The sequence below is a fragment of the Gopherus evgoodei genome, chromosome 4, assembly GCF_007399415.2.
Source record: "Gopherus evgoodei ecotype Sinaloan lineage chromosome 4, rGopEvg1_v1.p, whole genome shotgun sequence".
NCBI lineage: Eukaryota > Metazoa > Chordata > Testudines > Testudinidae > Gopherus > Gopherus evgoodei.
The window spans coordinates 148,374,398-148,398,248 of NC_044325.1; the positions used below are offsets into that span (position 1 = coordinate 148,374,398).

The window sequence follows — 23,851 nt, forward strand, 5'->3', positions numbered from 1 at the left end:
CCTTCAAGGGATACAAATCCAAAGGTTTTATGAAATTCACCTCTGCCCTCAATGTGGAAGGAGATATGCACAAGTTCTCCAACCTCCCTCCCTCCATTAGAAATAGCATAAACTGGGTTATATTATAAACAAGCAATAAGTTTATTAATTACAAAAGGTGAATTTTAAGTGAATATAAGAGATAAGACAGAACTAAGCAGATTACTGACCAAATAAAGCAAAATGTGCAAGCTAAGATCAAGATACTTAAGGAACAGGTTACAAAATGTAAATTGTCATCCTAAATGTTGTTTTAGGCAGGTTACAAAGTTTCTGTGGTTCAGAGTTCCAGTTGTATTGCTTTTCAGACTGGACCCCTGTCTTAATCTGGACTCCCGGCCCTCCTTCCCTTCAGGTGGCTTTAGCAGTCTTTCTTCTTTGGCCAATAGGCCATGGAGAGGAGGAGTCCCCTTTGCCTTCCTCACCACCCTTAAATAGGGTTTACATAAGGTGGGAAGCCTTTGTTTCCCAAACTCAACCCCCCTTTCCTTCCAGTGGAAAGTTATAAGAAGTCCCAGGTGACAAGACTCGTGTCTCTGCAGGACTGTGGCAGCCATTGCTCGCAGGTGGTCTCCAGCGTCCACAGGCAGACTGAGCTCTTTCACAGTCCATTGTCTCTGCTAGTGGCCAATTAGCCCTGTCTGGCTTTTCCATTGTTGTACCTGAAGCACTGGTTGGGGGCGACACCCAAAGTAACACATTTGAAATATAAATATTTAGTTAATATTCCTAACTTCAGATACAGAAGTGATACAAGCATACAAATTGGATAATCACATTCAGTAAATTATAACTTTTTTCAAATGATCTCTCACATAACCATCTTGCATAAAGTACATCTGTTACGTCATATTCATATCATCATCATATTTTTACAAAGAGTTTGGAATGAAACATCACACAGCCTATTATCTCTGTTGTGTTTGGAATGGAAATGGGGAATTGGCCTGTCTTTTGATTTTCCCCCTTTAAACCTGAAGCTGAGTCAAGTGTATGTTTAAGTTCCTGGTGGTTTATTGCTGGAAGGAACCCCATCTTATTTAAATCATTAGCTAGAATAAGTGCTTGGATTATTCCACTTAGCTCAGAAGTAATCCACATTCCCATTCATGAGCTCGGACCGGAAGGGCTTTAGATCTTCTTAAAAGTTGAAAGAGGGCGTGTTCTCTTTTTTGTATAATGTGTGGGAGAACAGAGCTGGGACCTACCAAAGGAAGAGAGCTTCAGGTACAAGTATAAGGTTTAATGGAGTGAGAGAATTTCCTTCTTCCTTGTTTCATTGAAACAAAAATGTAGCAGGAAATCAGTCATTTCATCTTTCAAGCAGTGTTTACCAAGTGCATCAGCATTGTCTGTTTAAGACTGGATACATAGTGTGTTTAGCACTGGAAATGTGCTGCAGTGGGACTGACTGGTTACTTCTGGGTTCTGTTCTAACTCTGCCACTGCCTCATTGTGTGACCTCAATCAAGTCTCACAACCTCTGTCCCAGTATATCCAGAGAACTTTTTATAGATTTTAACTGACAGTTATGGCAATTTTCTGCAGTATCTTGAATAACCCTTATTGAATTAAATTTAAGTATCTTGAAAGCTCATGGTATTAAAAATGCAAATGTTTGTCTTATTGTGGGATTGTATGTCATTTGTCTAGGAGACATGACTAATGTAAACTTTGGGAAGTGTTATGAGCTTTGAAGCCTTCTTTTAAACAAATATGAACGTGTTAGTTTAGTAGGTTTCCTTGGGAGGTGGGGAATGCAAATGCCCACTTCCACCCCATTTGTAGCTTCTCCATGGGGAGATGATCTTTGTCTACAAATGACCTATTTCCACCGTCAAAAGGCCCAAATGACATAAAGGAGTAACTCTCAGGTTCATGGGTGTTCTTGTTCTGAGCATAGTTATGAACTTGTGGACTGTTCATTAGCCAGAGCACTTGTTGGAGTCAGGGCGATTTCTCTAGTAAGCTTATTTGTATGCTTGTAGGTTCTTTTATTGGTAATGTTTTTTCTGTAATGCTTTTGCCTTAAGAATAAATGTATTTCCTTAGAAAGAGCTTTGTGGCAACTTAACTGTATTTAGAAGGAGTTGTGTGGAATTATGCTGTTTACTACCTCTAAGGAGAAAAGTAAAGCTGGTTGGCTTAGTCAGTATGACTTTGCGGGGAAATTTGCAGTGTAGCCATGGAGCTATGCAGCCAGGAAGTACCCTGTTCAGGACAGGAAGAGATACGTGTCTCTGCTACAGAGAGGCAACAGCTGCAGTGCTGGAACCCTAAGAATAGGTGCCCTTGCAGGACCATAGAGGGGGAATACAGGTGCAGTTGTCCCCAGATGCGACTAACCATTTTTAAAATTGTATAATACTGACCCATATTTCAGGGGGAGTTGAGACTTCAGGGATCTTTGATTGCTTTTTAAAATTGTATTACTATATACCTTATTTTTTATGCTCTACTTTGTATAATTAATCACCTTTTTTCTAGTTGTTGGATTTAGAGACTCCCTCTGCAGAAATATATGATGAGTGTAGGTAATGCAAGTAATAATGACTACCTACTGAAATAAAGACTTTAAGGTAAAACATATGTCCTGCTCATAAAAACTGTGATGAAATGAGTGTCAAAACAGGTTAGATTAGTATACTGTTTTCTGGCAAAACCACAGTATAGCAATTAGGCTAGGTGAAGAAGAGACCATGTTCAGCTCTGATGTTGGGCAACATGTACCAGTACATGTAAATAAAAAATCTATTCAATTGACTTCAGTAAAACAGATTTATTTTAAAGTATGTACTTCTTTAGTAAGTCCTAAAGGGCAAATTCTGTCCCCTGATAAATGCATATGGGAACAGTTTGTGCATAGCTAAAGACGATGTGGACCCTAATTTATTAAAACTCAAAGCACATAAAGCCAAGGATTTTCAAAGCAGTCTAAGGGAGTTAGGTGCCCAAATCCCACTGAATTTGTATCCCTTACGTGCCTTTGAAAATCCAGACAAAATCTCATTTGTTTTTCATTTTGATGGTGTTTATAGACTGCATTTCTTTCAGCTTTGGATAGATTAGACTGGTCTGACTTTCTAGGCTCCTACACTAGCACACCAAAATATTTATTTTTTTCAGTGTAACTAACACATTTTCATGAGTAGTAAAATTTAGTTATTTAATAAGACTGCCCCTTATTTTTACAACATCTAATTTTACAGTTTGCATTACCTGGCAATGTCTGCTTTTAACATAATAGTAAAGTTAATAATTTTTCAACATGTAATTTGTGATTACAGATTTTAATTAGGAAAAAAGGTCTGATTCTTTTCAAGAATACAATTAATGGAATGGCCCCTGTGATGGGTTGTCACTCCCAGGATGAAGTCTGGAAGCAGATGGAACCAGTGTCTCCCTTAACCATTCAGCTGGGCTGGTCCCTTTCACACTGCTCTTCTAGTGATTCAGCCAGCCTCTCCAGGCCATGTTATCACCCAACATGACAGCAGGTGGCATCACACACCCAACTGAGCTACCTGAGTACTTTACCTAAGCCACTCAAGGATAGACAGACAAAACAGCAGCCAATTTCCTCGCTCCCTGGCCTTGCATCCTTGCTAGAATATAAACCTAGTATTATACCATCTTGCACTGCACAGAGATCTGTACAATGCAAGCTCATTAATATAGTTCGCTTTCCCATTGATGTGTGAAATATATGCACAATAAGCCTGTGTTAACCAAGCTGAGATTTTCCCAGACACTTCACTTAAAGACACACTGATTAACATAAAACAAGTTTATTAACTACAAAAAGATGTTAAGTGACAGCAAACAGATCAAACAGCAAACGGATTACCTAGCAAATAAATAAAAAACTGCAAACTAAGCCTAATATACTAGAAAGATAGGATTTGAATTAGCAATTTCTCATCCTGACTGATGATACAAAGCAGTCCACCAAATTTCCATACACAGGCTAGAAATCCCTTTAACCTCGGACCAGCACTTACCCCAGTTCAGTCTTTGTTCCTCAGGGGTTTCCAGGTGTTCCCTTGTGTGGGGAGTGAGACCCTGAGATGATGTCACTCCCCAGTTTGTGCAAAAATACAGGTACCAGAATGAAGTTCAGTGTCATGTGGTCTGGTCACATGCCCTTGTGTGCCTTGCTGAGTCATAGCGGCGGATACTCATTGGCTGGCTGAAATGTTCAGAGGAATGCTAAGCTCTTCCATGGTCCATTGTCTTTGTTGATGAGCCATTATCGTACCTGAAGGACTAGTTGTGGATGTTACCTAGAGTAAGCACATTTGAAATACAAATACATTGTCAATATTCATAACTTCAGATACAAAATTGATACATGTACAGAAATAGGATAATCATATTTGGCAAATCATAACTTTTTCAATGCACCTCACATGACTGATCTTGTACAAAAAGGATAATAATTATGCCATAATCATATAATCATCACTAGGATGAATATGGGGTACAGTGTCACCTCCCCATTCCTCCCTCACCAGAATTGCAGGAAATATATTAATCAAGCACTGTTAATGAAATTATATACCCATAACTATATTCCTCAATCTGAGTTCTGAAGTTTTTCATCTTGTCAAGAATTGCAATCCACAACTGAAACAAGGGGAAGGCAGACGTGCAGTGCTGAAACTGCATATACATTTCTTCTAACTGTGGAGCTCTTAATGTTCATATAGTCAATGGAGAACAAAATGGATGCCAAACTTGCTTGGGTCTGTTTGAGTGTGGGTTCAACCTATCTAAAGACAAACAAACCTCCTGTGCTTTCAAGAAGCCTTGAGTGCTGGCTTAGTCACTTTCTGTGATTTGATGATTGGAGCTCTTCACTAATGACCTTGTATGTCACTTTAAAATGAAGCCAAGTCACAAATTTTGTAAAGGAAAATGGAATTTACTGAACAGCGTGTCTCTTTGCTGAAATACATTATTATTAAGGCTCCTAAAGAGCTAGAACATGATTCACTTTGCTTCTATAAGGATCTTACAGGCACTAAAAGCCTCAATGGCTTTGAAAAGTAAATCAAAGTATCTGGATAAAAAAATGTTATCCACATTGATTATAATATTATCTTAGTGTTCATTGCTCCTTGGTGTTTATCAAAGATAAAGCAAAATAATATTTGTACTAAAACCACCTGTAGTTGGTTTCCCTGTGAAATTGGAATAGAGCTTTTTACCCTGAAATTCTAACATGTTTATATATTTTACAGTCACATTAACCAGAAAACCCAGTTTGAAAATCCAGTATTGGAAGCCAAGAGAAAAAAACAGCTAGGACAGACTGATGTTGGCCCTTCAAAACCAGGTACTTTAAGTGGCTTTCTCTCACTATTAGCTGCAGTATCTTTATGAATGAAGAGCAGTCTTAAAAGTGAAAGTTTCTGGGTGTTTTAGTTCAAGTAGATCTTCATTTTGTGTTTTTGCCATTAGTTTAAATGTTCAGTGTGTGCCTAAATAAGTGGTTTTTCCCTGATTTCTATTGAGATGACAACTTGGACTAAATTAACGTGCTTGAGTACAGGGAGTCCAGAAGTTAAGCTGAAAAACAGTTTTAATCGGCATTTTCACATTTCTGGCATTTTGAATGCTTATTGATGAAACCTTGAAAATATTGCTTTAATTTAGTTAGCTGTATTTAATTTTCTAGCTTTTTCAGAACAAGTTACTGGTTCTGTAACAGACAGTAGACAATAGGTCAGCTTGTGTCTGTCAACATCATAAGTAAACTCTGCACATACAGCCTTAACAGGTTTCAATTGGTCAAAGCTCAACTAGTGTCTGACTATTGCAAGCTGAGTTTTCATCTTCATATCTGAGTACGTATGTGTTATTAATGCCTTAAGGCAATATTAGTGTTTCCTGTCCACTGCCAGATCATTTGTAGTCCCCCCCCCAAAATTGTGAGGGTTTTTGCAGTTGAAACTGATCTAAGACCTTAAAGTTGCTTAAGCAGCTTAAACCATTCTAAAGCTGGTAGTTAGAACCAGTTTGAACAGTCCATTTGGTTAGGCAGCAAGGGAATTGGGAGAGCCAGTCAGAGGGTGCGGATGAAGCAGCAGCACCGAATTATTAGGCTTCTGGCTCTTACCAGTTTTGGATTGGACCTTGTTAAGAGATTAGAGCACAGAATCAAGGGAGCTGGGAATGGAGACATGACAGTTCTAGTTCCAGCTCTGCTGCTGTGCCGCTTTATGGCCTTGGCAAGTCATTTAACCTGTTGGTTCCCTTAACCCAACAGTTAAATGGGGATAATAGCAGTGGCCTAGCTACCTATTTCATAGTGGTGTTGCAGGGTTTAACCAATGTTTGTAAAGGCTTTGTGCATGTAAAACATTATAAAGCTGTTTTAATGCACTCTTATGACACATATGCACACAACACATCTGAGTGCATGCCTGTACATTTAATAAGGAATATTGCATGCTCCAACACAATTTTCAAATGCTCCTAACTTTGTCAAATCAAAGCTAGTTTTTTTCACTAACCCTCACAGTGGATTTTAATCATACCCACTTTCAACCTTTAGTCCTCTCAAAACTGTCATTTGATTTTTTTACAGCGAAAAGGTTCCTGTTTTCCACTGTTCCATAATTCAGAAGTTGCTGATGGTTTTGGTTAAATGTTCAAAAATTTCCTCGTCCCATCCTGTTTTGCAACATTATGTACATTCACAGACATGTTAATTGGGTATTTTCAACCACCCTTTTTTCTTACCCTGTTAAACTATCTGGACTTACCTATGGGTCATTTCTTAGCAGAATTGCTGATGATGACAGATCATAGACTCATTGGAGTACTGGAAGGGACCTTGAGAGGTTATCTAGACCAGTCTCCTGTCTCATGGCAGGACTAAGTATTATCTAGACCATTCCTGACAGGTGTTTGTCTAACCTGCTCTTAAAAATCTCCAATGATGGAAATTCCACAACCTCCCTAGGCAATTTATTACAGTGTTTAACCTCCCTGACAGTTAGGAAGTTTAATCCTCCGTTACTGCAATTTAATCCCATTGTTTCTTGTCCTATCCTGGGAGGTTAAGAAAAACAATTTTTCTTCCTCCTCCTTGTAAACAACCTTTTACATACTTGAAAACTGTTACCATGTCCCCCCTCAGTCTTCTCTTATCCAGACTAAATGTGTTGACTTCTCTTTATATGCAGAATCAGAGAAGTCACTCTTCACCAGAGATCCGGCCCAACTTACAGGAGCCCTTATACGAACATCATTGAAGAAAAGCACTATGGGATTTGGTTTCACAATCATTGGTGGAGACAGACCGGATGAGTTCCTCCAGGTGAAGAATGTGCTGAAAGATGGACCTGCTGCGCAGGATGGGAAAATTGCGCCAGGTGAAGTAGCATTTCTCCATTTCAAGTGATGCTGCTTGGCCAAAAGAGAGGGAAGCAGTTGATGGGCTATGAGGAATTAGATGACTCCACCTGCAGACATTCTTTTTGAAACAGCCCCTTACCTGAAGCTGTTATCAGAGTGGGGAAAATATTATGCAGTGTCCAAAACCCTCAATTAGAGAAGAAGCAATATTTTAATACAAATCTGTGTTTTAGAAATTTGAGAGTTCAGTGGTTCTGTCTATTGCAGATCTTTTGCTGCATGTTGTAAAAGATTGTCAAGCTCAACCAATGGGCCACTTGAAGGATCCCTTGAACCTATCATTTTCATTTTATTGTTTGTGTAATTTCCTATTTGGAGCTCCATTGTGCTGGGCAGTGTACACACATGCAGAAAGTAGCAGTCCGTTCCCCCAAAAGCTTATGATCTAATTTAAGAGAAGACTCTACAAATGAGTATAACAGACAGAGTAGAGGAGGGATAATTGGATAATAAATATTTTAGATTGTAGTCCTTAATGAGCTAGTTCAATGTGATGGTAGTATTAATGTTAAACCTTGCTGCTTATGTGCATTATTGTCGTGGTATAAACTGTAATACAAGTTATTTTTTAAAGTATTTGTTTTGTGAGCTTAGTTTCCTCTGCCAATCATAGTTAATTGTTACTAATAAAATTTGAGCTGGTAGGCTGAGAATTTAAAAGGTTAAAATTATACTGTTCTATGTTTCTTTCTTTTGAGACTTGCTGGCTTCCAGGGTTTTGATGCTGAGGCTGTGTGCAATGTAATAATATTCCAAAGACAAACTTGTGCTTTAGTTTTGTTAAAATAGTCACTGAATCTAGAGAAGGGTATAAAGAGATTTTTCTCAAATAGTTTTAACATTATATTGGACAGGCTACTTATGATGATTTGGCCTGCTTTGTATACTTCTCTGTCCTAGTATATATGTTACCTACTCACAGCTAAACTCTTGTGATTCTGCCTCTAGTACAGTGATACTCAGACTGAGTCTTGCAATCCGCAATTGGCTCTTTCCAGCACATGATATTAAAACATTCTGTGCTTCAATTAACAACCAGTCAGGATGTTTTTACTATCTTCTTAACCAGTTGTAATTGATAAAATCCTTGGTCAGTCATTTTGCTGTGAGAGTAAATGTATATAATATATAAAAATTAAGTATTTCCCCCATACTGTTTAAATATGAATCTATAATACTATAATGAATTTATGCTACTATGTTCTTTTGGGTAACACTGATCATTAAATGTGGCTCCTAAACCAATGACGTGTATCGCATCGCTGCTGTGGTATTTGGTAACCGTTAGATTTCTGCTAACGTAGGCCATGTACAGATTACATTGTGCATGTTGATTTTTATAGACCACTGCAATCTTCTTTTGGATTATTGGAAAGTCTAGCTTCCACATATAACATTTGTACATTTTGTCGAGTGTACAATTTACCATTTAAAACACATTTTAGTAATATGGATACTTTCTTGAGTTTTCTGTTCTTTTCAGAAAATGATTATTGCTGCAAGGGGAATAATGTATGTAAATATTCCATTGGTATCAATATGTAATTTTCTTTTCTAACCTGGATTAGATTTCTTAATAATCTAGCTTCAAACTCGTTTGCCGAGAGAGGCTTGAGGAACTCCAGCCACCGAGTAACTGGCCTTCCATCGGAGCAGTGGATTATTTAGATTAGTTTAGTTGCTCCTGTGCTCTGTACCACCCAGTGTTTCCATTTCTTTACGTCTAGTGCCATGTTTCTTGCACCATTGTGGTCCATTTCCATGATAGCGACATCTTTTCAAAGATTCTATTATATGTTATCTATTGTCTTCCTCTTTCCCATCTTCCATCAAATGGTATGTAGTCAAGGGCTTCTCTAAGAGTACCTTTTTTGACATCTACACAACATGCCCAAACCACTTCTTGATTCTTTCTTGAATCATTGTCTGTACAATCTGTTGGCCAGTCCTTTGTAATCATCAGCCTTAGTGACTTTATCCCACCACAAACACCAAGTATTCTCTGTAAGCATCTCTGATGGAATGTGTTGTGTTGTATCTGCATTGTTTCCTTAACTGTAACTTTAGATGTCCAGATAGTTATCGTGACTCACAAGCGCAGGTCCAGGCTCTTCATTCAATATATTGCATAGGGTACCCTTATCTGTCACCGATAGAAGTGCCGAGTAGTTTTGGATGCTCCAGTTTTGGGAGCAGTTGGCCATTTTGCTACACCCACCCCATTCATTCAGCCAACATCTGTCCAAACTGACCATGGCAAGTGTGATCATTTAAGGGCTAGTTTCAGACATTACTGATGTGCCACTGCCAGCAGCTATGTTTGTATGCTAGATAATTAGAATCATTCCTAAAATAAAAATTGAATTTTATAATCTTTGCACTCTTGACACACCATTTTTGCAAGGATCTCTGTGTGTTTTACAAATCCCCTGTTAAGTGATTTTGTTCTCATCTTACATGTGGGGGACAGAGAGGTGGAGTCATTTGGCCTAAGTCCCCCACTGAGTCAGTGGCAGAGACAAGGATAAATTCAGTTCTAATGACTGAACCTCACAACCCTTCTTAAAAATGTAAAATAAATGGAAAGTGTGTTAAGAATGTGGAGGTTATCTTGCAGAGGGAGCAGATCTTGGGGAGACATGCTGATATGCACAGAACAGTGGGTGCTCTCTTCTCTCACTCCTCCTTTCTGTGGCAACCTGGTGTGAAAGAGGAAGAAATAAGGCAAAGGTCAAAGGAAATATTAAAAAATATATATTTGTGAAAAAAGTGTTAGAAACTTAGTGTGTTAATGAGATTTTTAGTCCTGAGCATTTGGGTATTTGAGATATGTGTAAAGTATATGTCTCATCTTTCTGTATGGAGAACATAGGAGAAGCAAGGACAGCAGGGACTGGATGCTGCTAGTTATTCCTCTATATAATGAGTAGGAATTTTTCAGTCCATGCATCATTCACAATTCTAGTTCAATTCCATAAAGGCAAATTACTTTCCTAAACAAAAAAAAGAGGAATGTACTTTCTGTATGCTGCTGCTGATTGAAGAGTAAGATCTAGTGAAACATTGCATTTCATTTCCATTGCACAAATTCTGTCAGTCACTGAGCAATATTTTTCAGCTCAAAGGCTATAAATAAGACAGAAAAGAGGGATTTTTTTTTTGCCAGTATTTGGACATGATGCCTATTCTTTAACAAAGCTTATTCAAAATCCATGTCACTTCAGTTGCTTTTACTTTCTAGTGGTTCCATGAATTGCTGCTAATCCACCTGCAGTATGTTACCTGTCAGTTTTTCCTAGCAGGCATTTTTAAGGCAAGGAATCCAGGAAAGAGAGCACTCAAAGCACAAGTAGGTGACACTTGCAGTGAGAGTGGTTCCTGTGCAGTATGTGCAGTAAAGATAAAAGTTCTAGCAAATCACACAGTATGCTCTGCTATATTTGAAGTGGCATAGCAAGGATTTCCTGCATTTGTGGACAGCACCTGTTCTCATCAGCTGCGGGCATTTGTAGGGAATGTCTGTGCTTACGTGTCTTTAATGCACACATCCCTGTACTGTGAATTCTCTTGAACTTACAGCAGTAGGTTATGTTATTATCTCTCTAGTTTAATAAAGGAACAGAATTTGTATAGCTTACTCTTTCTATTTAAGTATATTTTCTCCCTCTATGATGATGCAATACTGATGCCATCATATAATCCTTAGTCAATTGCCATGAAATACAAGCTGCACAACATGAAGAAAAAGGAAGCAAAACTTATCAACATCTACTTTCTGAGCAAACGCAAGAAACAAAGTATCCTCCTCAGAGAGATCACTATCTATAACCCTCTGACCACTACATACAACTGCAAATATAGTGAACAGCTCTGCAGAAGGACTTCAGAAAAACTGAGGAACCATCTCCTGCACTTCACATACTCCAGAAGGGACACCCCAAACAATAAATCATCACACACTCCCATACGCTGGAAAGAAAAAAATCAGGAAACTTACTTGGAGATCATGGAAAAAACCCAAAACTATTAATTAAAAAAACAACCAACCAACCCAAACTTGGTGACAGCTGTCTGGCACAGAAACAAAGAGTGAAACCAGCTACAAGAAGACCACAACCCACAGAACACAAACACTGGGCAAAACTGTGGCACCAGGACCCACATTCACACTACACAAAACCCCAACATCATCGATTTATTAAGACTATTCAACTGGAACTGAGTTATCTGTACTCCCCAAGTGATTGAACTTCTGCCCCCTGGCAGAACCTGATACCATACTAACGTGGAGAACTAGAAGAATTATTTTGCCAACTCCGCCTCAAAGAATTCTTTCACAATATTGACAACACCCTTACCTACCACATCTCCATCAACAGTCAGAAGAAAAAAAGAATCATCTGACCGGGCACCCCATAGTGGATGAAACCACACACTTAATCATTACACTGATTGCTTCAGAAAAAAATGGACACTGAAATCCTTAACAAAGATCACATCCACCACAATCTCTCCATCACTGAGAGGACAGCTATGCAGTCCCTGAAATTCAACCACCAGATAGTGATCAAATCACTAGACAAAAGGGGTGCCGTTATAGTTCTGCTCCCATAACTACTACGTGTATGTGAAACCAGACAATCACTATGCTCTCCAATGAATTCACACAGAAAAATGATAAACGACCAAAAACACCATATCATCTGGGGGTGAACACTTTTCACAAAACAATCACTGTATGTCTGTCTTCTCAGTCCTCATCCTTAAAGGAAACCTGCACAACACCTTCAAAAGAAGCATGGATTCTTAAATTCATAGGTTTGCTAGACACTAAAAGTCATGGTCTTAATAAAGATACTGCATGCAGGGCCAGCGCTTCCATTAGGTGACCCTAGGTGGTCGCCTAGGGCAACAGGATTCGGGGGGTGGAATTTTGTGCACTGCCCACAGGGCACTCGGGAGCTTCCGTTTCCACTCCCATTGCGCTGCCGAAGAAGGACCTTCTGCTGACGTGCCGCAGAAAACAGCAGCAGGTAATCGAGCAGCTCAATGATTGCCGCTATCGCCTGCGGCATTTCGGCGGAGGGTCCTTCGGCGGCACGATGGGAGAGGAACCGGAAGCTCCTGCGCGCCCCGTGGGGAGTGCACAAAATGCCGCCCCCCGAATTCTGCCTAGGGCGCCAGAAACTCTGGCACCGCTCCTGACTGCATGTATGGCTTTTACAACAATCTGTAAACCCCCTTCTTTGTCCTTTGACTGGAGAGGTGTTAACGGGCCACTTCACCTTGAATGGTCTCCTAGACTGTGTTAACTACTTATGCAAAACATATCTAGTTATGACACGGAGTACTTTTCCCAGACCTGAAAAAGAGCTCTGAATAGGTCAACAGCTTGTCTTTCACCAATAGAAGTTGGTCCAAAGAAGGTATTACTTTACCTACCTTGTCTCTCTGGTCCATTGCCAGGCAAACTTTGTACTGGATGCCACATACCCTATTTACATTTTTTGGCAGAGTCAGATATTTTGATAGCACTTTCAGTAGCGTGAGCAATCCTGGGCCTTTGCATCCTGAGGTGTCCACTTAAAATCTTTAATATTTTCTGCAAAGAAAAAGGAAAGTACAAATTGTACAAAAATATGTGTGTGTGATAATTGAGTGGAAAGAGGCTTGGTTCCCATATAAATGCTTAATGCTCAACTTTTCTGTTCGGAAAACCAAAATTTGTTGTCAGCAGCCTCACATTCTCTCAAATGACCCTATAACAACAAATTTATGTATGCATGTGCACCCTAGCCCGTGGCCACAAAGCCTCCCAATAAAAGAAAAATATCTCAAGGAACTAGGTTTTGATTATCAGCTTCTGAAAGCCCTGGTTAATCAATAACAATGAATAATACAGTTAAAAAAAAATTCCCTGAGTGGCCTTTATAAGAAACACCAAAACATTATTCAGGGAACAGCCTTTTCCTTTAAAAGGAACATGCACTAATCACCATTTTAAAGTATTGGGGTGACTTAAAGGCTAATAACATTTGCTCTTTCAATTCTTGATTTTTTTATTTTCTTATTTTTTTTAACTTTTTCCAGTTTTGAGCTGGGATAGTCGCAGCTGCTCTTCATTCTTGCAGGATTTTCTAATTTTAGATTCTTGTTTATCTTGACCATGCATGACATAACAGCGGGCTTATGTGGCATTGCATATTATTCTTGTATATTTAAATTGCTTACATGAGGGCTGTGGAAACATTTGACATAATGTTCCTTGGCTATGTTGTTTGTTCCTTCATTTTTCTCAAGTTCTCTTCTCTCTCTCTCTCTCTCATATTTAATTTAAATTTTTAAAAAAGTATAAAACAGCTTGTCAGACTATAAGTGCAATATGCATTCAGTTACCAACTTATTTGAATGAAACACTTCCTGTGGCTTGCATGTCTAGTGATTAGACTGGTCTGGGACTTCGGAGACCCGAATTCTATTCCCAGCTCTGCCCCAGCCTGCTGGGTGACCTTGAGGAAAATCACATTTGCTCTGTGCCCCATGTTCCCCATCTATAAAATGAAGATAATGATACTGAACCCCTTTTGTAAAGCACTTTGAGATCTGCTGATGAAAGTGCTATATAATAGGTATTGTTGTTTATTCCATTAACACTTATGAATATATGGCCTTCTCCCTGAAAAGTAACCATTTATTTCAGCTTTATTTCTGCTTTTTAAGCTATACATAAATATATACTCTTCTATATAACCAGCTTCATAAGATTTAGGACTTGTTCAGTCTCATTTATTGAATGGTCTCTGCTCCCTGTATACATGTAATGTAAAAACAGTGCATTTTCTCTGCCTGGGAGCAAATTTGGATCCAGGTCTATGTTGTGAATGGTCACTGCCAAAAGTAAAATGCCAGATATTAAAGCTGACAGTGGAACAACAATAGGAATAAATAAAGCAACACAGAATGGGCAAGTGAGGCGGCAAGAGAGGTGAGAAAACCCTGAACGATGTGAGGAATTAAGCACATCGTGGATATTAGTTACAGTGGTTTACTTAAATTGTCTCTGGAACCTATAATTTATACTGCCTTCACAAAGATGTGTTCCCATACCCCTGTGTATTGGATAACCGCTCTTACCGTTGTGGTAAGAAAACAACTTATTCTTAACCGCTTTAATACTAGTTCAAACAACAAAAGAACTTAGTAACTAATTCCTAATTCTGCTGCTGACCTGTGCTTTGACCTTGGCAATCTACTTTTCTTGTCTTTCATGTTCCCATATATAAAAATGAGGATAGTATCTTACCATTATTATATAGTGCTTTGAGATTTTCATATGAAAAACTGTATGTCTGTACATATAATTTTTATATAAGAGTTATTATTTTGGAGACAAAGAAGCCAGAGTGTCAGGGGGGTCGTCGTGTTAGTCTGTATCCACAAAAATATGCCTATATCTGTAATTTTCACTCCATGCATCTGAAGAAGTAGGTTTTTTACCCCTGAAAGCTTGTGCCCAAATAAGCCCAAGTGATTGGCCAGTTTGCTAACTGGAAATATTTCCATGCTCAAAAATGTACACATGCTGAAATAGACTTCCAAGATGTAACACTTGCTACTGTTTAATATGCACAGATCAGAATGTATTTTCAGTCAAAGCAAAATCAAAATACAAAATATAGAGAGGCACTCAGGGAACTGTGTGTAGAATCTTAGTTTAAGTTTAGCCAATCCAACAGAAACCAGAAAAAAAAAAACCTGTTTCATTCTGGATTGAGTTTAGACTGTTGTATAACATGAATTAAAGTATAAGACAGCTGTTTGCACTAATGTGTGCACTGTTTCCTTTTCTGAAGCCCATATAGTGTCATTCTCTAAATCTGTGGCAGATTAAATTGTATATATTTAGAAGAGTGTCTTTTTAATTTAGTAGTCTATATTTCAGCTAAGAGAAAATCCTACCATTCTGGTAGCATGTGACTAAGGGGAATGACACAGGCCCCTATGCAGTAATATCTTAAATGATTGCCCATAATCTCGCTTTGTAGGTATTAAGGGCACGGTAAGTGTTTCTGCGCCCTAGATTAGACTATTTGAAAAGTAGATATGGTTTAGTTTCTGATTTTAATGATGTTGAACTCATTTTTATAACAGGTGACGTCATTGTAGACATAAATGGCAGCTGTGTCCTTGGCCACACCCATGCAGATGTTGTTCAGATGTTTCAGCTAGTTCCTGTCAACCAGTATGTGAATATGACTTTGTGTCGGGGTTACCCGCTTCCTGATGACAATGAAGATCCTGCTGTAGACATGGTTACAGCTACACCCATCATCAATGGCCAGCCAATGACCAAGGGAGATATCTGCATAACCAGCCAAGATTTAATACCTGGAACAGTTATTTTAGACCATAATGGGAAACCGGGTCACATTTTGGTCAATGGTCGCCTGAACAGCCCTTCCATGGACCCAAATGAACAGAGGACCTCCGTATCTTCTCCAGGAGGCTCCCAGCCAGAACTGATCACTATTCCTCTGGTCAAGGGCCCTAAAGGATTTGGGTTTGCAATTGCAGACAGCCCTACAGGGCAGAAAGTGAAGATGATTTTAGACAGCCAGTGGTGCCATGGCCTTCAGAAGGGAGATGTAATCCAAGAGATTTACCATCAGAACGTACAGAACTTGACACATCTGCAGGTGGTGGAGGTGCTGAAGCAGTTTCCAGTGGGAGCCGAGGTCCCACTACTTATCTTAAGGGGAGGTGGGTAGGAATAAGACTTTATTATAATTTATCCTGTCTAATATGGAGGTGTTTAGAAAGTGATATCTAAGCACTGTACAAAGCTTTTAAAAGTAGAAAACGGGCTGTCAGCTCAATTCTCTACCCTGCTCTAGGTGTAAACCATGCCTCTGGTATTGAGCATGTTATTAGTTCTATGTTTTACTGTAGATTTGATTGTAGGCTGCTGCTGAATGCACAGTCCGTTATGGCTCTTCAGGGAATATTAGGGCAAAGGTGCACATCGCACAGACTGACCTGAAGATGGCAGGGAATAGGGCTTTTTCTTTCTCCTTTTGAGGGTAGTCCAGAGGCTTTGGCTTATACTATGAAGGTGATCGCAGGTGTCTTGCAGGGAAGCGTGTTTAAAATAACATGGGCCTTGCCACCTGGAACTCTGGAAAGTTCTCCTTTTTGTGTGTATTTATCTCTTAATTGCCGTTCATTGCAGATCGGAACATCTCTTCTCCCCATAGACTAGCTGGTAATTAGCATGCATTTGCCAGAAGGCTCAGTCTGATGGCTGCCAGACAGGATCCTTTCTGTGCAGTTTCCTGGTTATTAATGAGCTCATTGGTGCCCTCTACAACTTGTTTTTTCTTCTATTTTTTATATCTGTTTGATTCCTGAAAATATTCATATTGGTATTACTTATAGTGACTTAATGGATTGTGGTTTGCTGCAATATATTATCTTACTGACATTATCTCACCCTTTATATTGCCAACAGAGGCAAAGGAAATGGGCACAGGCTGTTTTATCAAAGATCCCCCACAGGGGTTGCCGCTGACGCCCACTTCATAATCTCAGCCCACAAAATAATTAACCCTTTTTTGAGGGTATATGATGCAGTAACATTAATAATACTTTGCATTTTTATGACCTAATCTGTCCAAGCATCTCAAAACACTTAATTATTCATAATAATGATGTTTACACAAATTAACCCTTCTGCCCCCCTGGTGCCTCTGAACAAACTGAGACCCAGAAGTTAGCGATTTATCCAAGGTCAAACAGTAATTCAGCTTAGTCAGGAAGAGAACCAAGAATTCCCCCTTCCTAGTTCTCTTTTCCAGGTCATGCTCCTAAGGGATGTCTCCATTCTCCGTTTTGAGCAGCTGATGTTTTTATTGGAATGAACTCTAGAATGGTCTTCGTGTGAGCATTCTATGCAAACGGGGCATCATTTCTTTTATCCTGAGAAACTTTTATCTTGTTCACTCTTTTGTTTCTCTCTGCTTCTCTGGGCACCCTGACAGTACCTTTCAGTGGGGCAGATAAACCATATTAAAATATCATTACCATACCATTGTTTATGCCTATCTTGCTGTGTTGTAGAGATTTCAGCACTCCAGTCAGGAAAAGTGCTGATTGATCTGGTTTATTTTTCCTGACTAAACAAACACAACATTCACTTCCCCTCTATGGCTTACTGTCAGGTATAGGCTGACTACCTATTAATACTCCCTGGATAGTGTGCTGGAGACCAGCATAAAGCTGAGAGGCAGAAATCAAGTCTGACATTCATTTCTACATGCTGGGAGGGCAGAATTCAGGTCAGGCACAGCTGCTTCCATGCTGACTTGTGCTCATGGAACTTTTATGAAGGCAGGAAGGACACTATGCTGAAGGAGTGGGCTGTGCTGGTGTTGTCATTTTAGTCACCTGTCCTGAAGGCCTCCCTCAACCCTCTCCACCCTGAATAGACTATGAGTACTGTTGATTATCGCCATATCTGCCAACTGCTCAAACAAAACACTAGAAGTAGAGAGACAAGTAACACATTTGCCTAACTCATATTAATGTGGTGATGAAAGAAGAATGGGCAAGAGCCAAAGCCCAGTAAACAAACAAATGGATTCCCATTGATTTCAATAGTTTTTGGGTCAGAGCCTGTAAGAACAAGCCAACTGTCACATTGACATCTCCTCTTTTTGTTAATATATCTCCATCTAGAAAGCTACCAGGGATTCAGCATTGTTGGCCCTGTGGGAAGCACAACAGAGCCTTGTCAGTGATGACCTGTATTGTAGAAACTTGTTTGCAAGGTGAGATCTGACCCTCAGAGCCCCTTTCAGGCTCTTCTTCCAGCCTCAGGAAAACCACCTCAAAACACATTCCTACCATTTGGAAAGACAACAAAGTCTTCACTATATAAGTGTTACCATTTCCAGTTTGACTAGCAATGAATGAGGGAAAAAATAAGATTTCCTTGGTAGTAAATAGTGTTCCTACCAGCCAAACTCATTAACTTGCTTCAGCACATTAATTAGAGTATGTAGCCTCAAACCGCAGACCCTGGCAGCATGAGAAATGTGTGGTGTTTGTTAGTTGCAGTTTAAGGGATCTCTGCTTGTCAATATTGTTGGCCAAGTAAATATTCATTTAGAATTTTAAAAGAATCATAGAACGTATAGCAAACCTATGCCTTCACAAGGGGAGTGAATGAACAGTGATCAGTTGCAAGCCAGGAATAAGAGCTGAGCATATTGGCTCTGTTCAATGTAAAGTGGTGGGTTTTTAATAATTAAAGTTGCTTCTTATATTCAGATATTTTTCCTCTTCTTTTTCTTTAGGTCCCCCCTCACCTGCTAAAACTGCCAAAGTGGTGAGTATTAAAGTTATCCAGATGATTATATTTATTGTTTAGTGCTGATGGACAGACTTGATTTTCAGGCACAAAATAACAGATTCATGGGTCTCCATGGCAGCCTGTTAACTAACTTACTGATCCCTGAATTCTTCTGTCTGTTCAGGCACAGGTGTCCTTTGACTGCCAGACGGGCATGGAGTGTGCTACAATAGACACATCCATGATCTCTGGACCATTTATACAAGATGCAGGGGGCTCCTACAGGCTATGCCAGGCTGTCTGTGGTTTTTAGTCATCCAGTTACAGACTGCAGTTAATTTTTTTTCTACTTGTTTGGATGGCGGTTCTGCTTGTTATCTCTCTAAGGATAATTTTTTCAAAATGCTATTTAGTCACAAAAAGATCTCCAGTGTATCTGGTGAAATTCTCTCTATTTACCCTCTACCTCATGGGAATAAGTAAAATCAGTTCTTAAGGATCATAGATTATTATGCAGATCACATCAGATACAAGAAACGGATACTCATTTCATTGACAGTAATTATTAGTGGAGAGAGTGAGGGAAGCTGTCTTTGTGTGTCCTGTCTAGCTAGGAACTCAAATAACGTGATTGTTGTGGGTTCTGCTTTCTTCCCTTGAAAATGTAGGTTTTTTTATATTGATAGACAACATAGGAAACAAAGCAGCCTTGAGCACATCTGTGACCTTCCTCTAAGTAATGTAGATTCTTTAAAGGAGAAGTGGGATCAATTCTCTCACTATCAGAGTAGGAATCATTTCTAGGATTGGAGTCGTGGGGAATAACAAGAAAGGTACAAAGAGCTTGATTGTGAGGCTGCATGTAGCATTGGTGGTCTGTAGGTAAACACCGCATTGTAACTCCAGTGTCTTCATGTTCCCAGACTCAGACACTTACACCGCACCTGAAAACATGTATTTTTTTTAAAAATAAGTAAACCCATAGTTTAACATTTTCCCGTGTGCTTACTTTATCCCATTTTCACAGCCCACTCTCTCACCCTCATCCTGATCTCCTTGTAGGAGTCTTCAGTGATTATTCTTTATCAAAGCTTTGTTGCCTGATGCAAATTAATTTCCCTATGTAAAGGCTGTCAGGATGGCTGTTGAAGGGAAAACACATACTGTTTCATTTTTCTCTTGCTAATTGCCTGCACCATGTATTCAAATTTTCCTTTAGAAGTTTGCATTTTACTTTCTTTGGAGAATTTTATGTTTTGTTTTGAGAAATCTCCAAAAATGAACTTCAGTGTTCCCCTCTTGAGTGCCTAGTTTATCATCGTTTCCCGTTGTGTTTGAATGGGCAATTTATATTTTCCCAGAGTCATCACGGTGTCTGTATTTCTGATATTAATTGTTGGAAAAGATTGGTCCACTAGGAATATCTTTGATTTAAATAGGATCTGGTGGAAAGAAAATTATACAGCCTTTGGCTTAATGAAATACACTGGAGATCAAAGAATAAAGGTTGTTAATAGGAATCTGTTATGTCGTGGAAGACACTGCTTTTCAGCATGGGATTCATTAGAGCCCATGTATGCCCTTCTGATGTGTGTGTCTAGGGGGTGCGGGGATAAAAAGCCTTTCAGGAATTGAGTCATTTTGGCAAGAAGAATTCTTGTACATTGTAGTTCATTGCATTTTAACAAAACCTCCATTCCCAAGGTATAGAAGTAAATTCTTTCTCAACCATGGCTGCACTGTGCAAATACATTAATTCATTTCTAACCTGAAGCCAAGACTATTGCTGACAGTTAACAGTGGAGATAACATGAGTATGTCAGCTCTACACATTTAAAACAGAGCATATACTGCAAAAAATTGTTAATTTAATTCCTAAGCAGAAACCTATCTGCTAAAAAGACATGCCTCGAATAAAAACTTTGCAATATGAAAATACTTACCAGTCATAATTCAATACACTGTGCACACATGCTAAAAATATTTAGGAAATAACATTATAGTGCATGTGCAGTAGCAGTTTCCCTGAACAAAACCCAATGCTCAGTGGCATTAATTCACATCATGAGCTAGTTCAGTTTAAAAAGGCCATGGTCTTATGTCTATAAACATGTAAAAAGTCTCAAACTATTGAACCCTATGGGGGATTTTCTTCTGCTCTCAAAAGGGCAGACCTAAATCTAATCTAATTTTGTTTATATTAAACACACACATGCACTGCCACACTGAGACTTTTCAGGTTGGTTTTCAGCCTAGAGCAAACATTTAAAGTCATCTTGTTATATCAACCTTTGGAAATAAGGATTTGAAACCACAGAGATGGCTGAAATGTCACTTCTACCTGTAGTGTTGTGATGAGTCCTTCCTGCTATAATAACTAAGAGAGGAGTTCGAAGTGTTTCAATTATCTTAACTTTGTTTAATTCCTCCTGAATATTTTCCCTTTTATTCAGGGAGATTTCCATCAGAGAAAGAGGTGTTCGTTTACAGGACTTTTTAGAGAGGCAAACTAGCAGAACCTGGCTTGCATGCAAAAACAAAACCTCAGTTCTGCACTAACCAATACTGAGCTTCTGCATAGAAACTAGAATCGGGCTCCAGATTTAAAAACTTCCAAGGTGCAGCAAATGGACGAAACTGAGAACAATGATTTAGCAGAGACTGAGTGACAAGCAATAAAAACTTATTCCTTGGTTTCTTGCTGTATCTCAGGGTTCTTTCAGGATTCAGATTCTAGAAAATATGTAGATACTTGTTTTCTCCACTGCAACTTCATAGCTCAGCTGTTCAGAAGTGCCACAACCTACCACTCTGTGGATTCGTTTGACTACTGCAGTTTGGTCAATTCCAATTCATTACAAAAGTTAGACATGCTAAACAGATCCACTTCTTTTGAAAACCTGAAACTGATCATGGAAGAAAATGGTTGAGAGTTCATGCTTTTTCATGTGCATTAATCCCTTGCTTTCTGGTTTGGCTGAGTTTTATTGTAGAAAGTGCTCAGTTGCCATTATCTTGCAGAAGGTAAGTAGCTGCAGCACTCCTTCTTACATCTATGCTGTCCATCTGTACAGTGATCACAGATCAGCACCTGCTTGACAGGGGGCAAGATTTCAGGATACTCATATTATTTTCAGTTGTAGGTGCCAAATTAGCCTACTAGAGAATACATGATATTTTCCACCTTCAGGTGGAACAAACTAAATTAACATAGTTCAGTGACTTTCTGGAGGAAGATTCTTTTTATAGACACATCTCCCTGCATTTCACTCTGAAAGCAATTGATCAGCAGTTATGTTCAAGGACCACTTTAAAGTAGTTTGTATTAAGAATAATATAAACTGACTGACTGGGGCAATCTAGGCCATGGACTCAAACTTTTTCATAACATAGAATGCATTTTAATGGTATCTTCTGTTCACCACCTTTCCTGTTCACAATTGCATAGTTACCTCTTCTAGAATTCATGATTGCATAATATTCCTATGATAAATGCAGCAAATACATACACAGAAAACTGACACTGGAGAAGAACTTAATGTATTTTTAGCTTTCTGATGCAATTTGGCAGCTTGGAATTAGGAGAACCAGCACCTTGTGACCAGCCAGCAATCTGCAGCCCACCTACAGTGTTATGCAGACCAGAGTTTGGGAAATGCCAGCCTAAAAGATGATCTCTGAGATCCACAACCTTATTACCAAGTAAAAGGAGAAAAATAAAAGCCTTATACTCGGTAAATGTTGAGTCCTTTTCAGTTGTGTACACCAAGTAACACTTGACACAAGAAGTTACAATACAGGCAGTGTACATGGGAAATTGCATACCCTTGCTCACACTCCGGGCATGAGTCACTTCACGCATATTGTTTCCAGGCCCGTTCTCCAGTAAAAGAGTTGTCGTTTTTTCAAGTTTTGAACAGGCTGAACGGAAGCATACGGTGGAGGAAGCCCATATCTTACTGGGAGAAGCCGGTTTGAACTGGAGTAGATTCTGCAGTTGCATGCCATGTATTACAAGTTTACTATTTCACTGTTTTTCTCACCTATTTAAGCCAGTTTATTGATAATTTTGAACTTAACATACTCTTCTTATTCTGCTTTTTTTTGTTTCAGAAAGCAGATAAGCAGGAGAATTCAGGAAGCTTAGAGGCTATCAGTGATTCCATTCCACAGCCTATGCCATTCCCACCTACTGCTGTGAGGTCAGGTTCTCCAAAACTAGACCCTTCAGAAGTCTATCTGAAGTCTAAGACAATATTTGAAGATAAGCGTAAGTACATTGACCTCTTGTGCTGGGGATATGCTGTAGCACAACAGGATGTGTTCTGTATTTCCTTTATGTACACAAGTCTTTAAACTTAGTGCTCCTCAGGGCATATTTAGAAAGAATATGAGGAAGTAAAATGACCATAGTCGTTTGTGTGATTATATCCTAGCTAATGATTCCATTGGAAATCACAGCTCAGCAGTCCGTCTTGTTTTGGGTGGATAACATAGTCTCTTTACTAGCAAACATTTACAAACGGTGCACGAGAACAGGTGGAGATACAGAACTGCTGCCTAGTTGTGATTTTAAATGTAACAGTATACACTGGATAAACCAAAGCCATTTGGCATGCCAAACATGCCATATAAAATAAATACACTCCTGGGTGAGCTCGTAGGGATTAAAGTAGCCCCATAAATGACCAGTCAAGAATATGTTTTATAGTAAATAAGGGGATACAGTGTCAGCAGATGGGCTGCAACATGAAAATAAACAGTTACATAACTACAAATGAAGCATAGCAGCAGCTTCAACATCACAAAGGGCTTGTTGCCTGTGAATTTCCCACTGTAAACAAACATGCTCCCCAGTGCAGTGTTTCAGCCATACATTTAATTATATAGCACTTCACAGAAATGCTGTAAATATGCCCTTAATTAGATTTGCTTTGTTTTTCTAAAAGGTTGGTTCTGGATAAAGTGATAACTTTGCAGGCTCAGGAAAAGCAAACACATGTTCATTTTCCTAAACTGGTGGCCTGGAGTATGGCA

General features: G+C 39.1%; 1 protein-coding gene across 4 annotated transcripts in view; it reads left to right on the forward strand.

The window, feature by feature from the left end:
• Positions 1–23,851, forward strand: part of MAGI3 (membrane associated guanylate kinase, WW and PDZ domain containing 3) — a 235,891-nt gene that overhangs the window by 156,532 nt on the left and 55,508 nt on the right. For all 4 annotated transcript variants that reach the window (XM_030561749.1, XM_030561750.1, XM_030561751.1 and 1 more), the window contains exons 8-12: positions 5,283–5,377; positions 7,233–7,421; positions 15,616–16,224; positions 18,819–18,850; positions 22,928–23,084. In XM_030561749.1, coding sequence (XP_030417609.1) covers positions 5,283–5,377; positions 7,233–7,421; positions 15,616–16,224; positions 18,819–18,850; positions 22,928–23,084 — 1,082 coding nt within the window. The remainder of the gene's footprint in view (positions 1–5,282; positions 5,378–7,232; positions 7,422–15,615; positions 16,225–18,818; positions 18,851–22,927; positions 23,085–23,851) is intronic.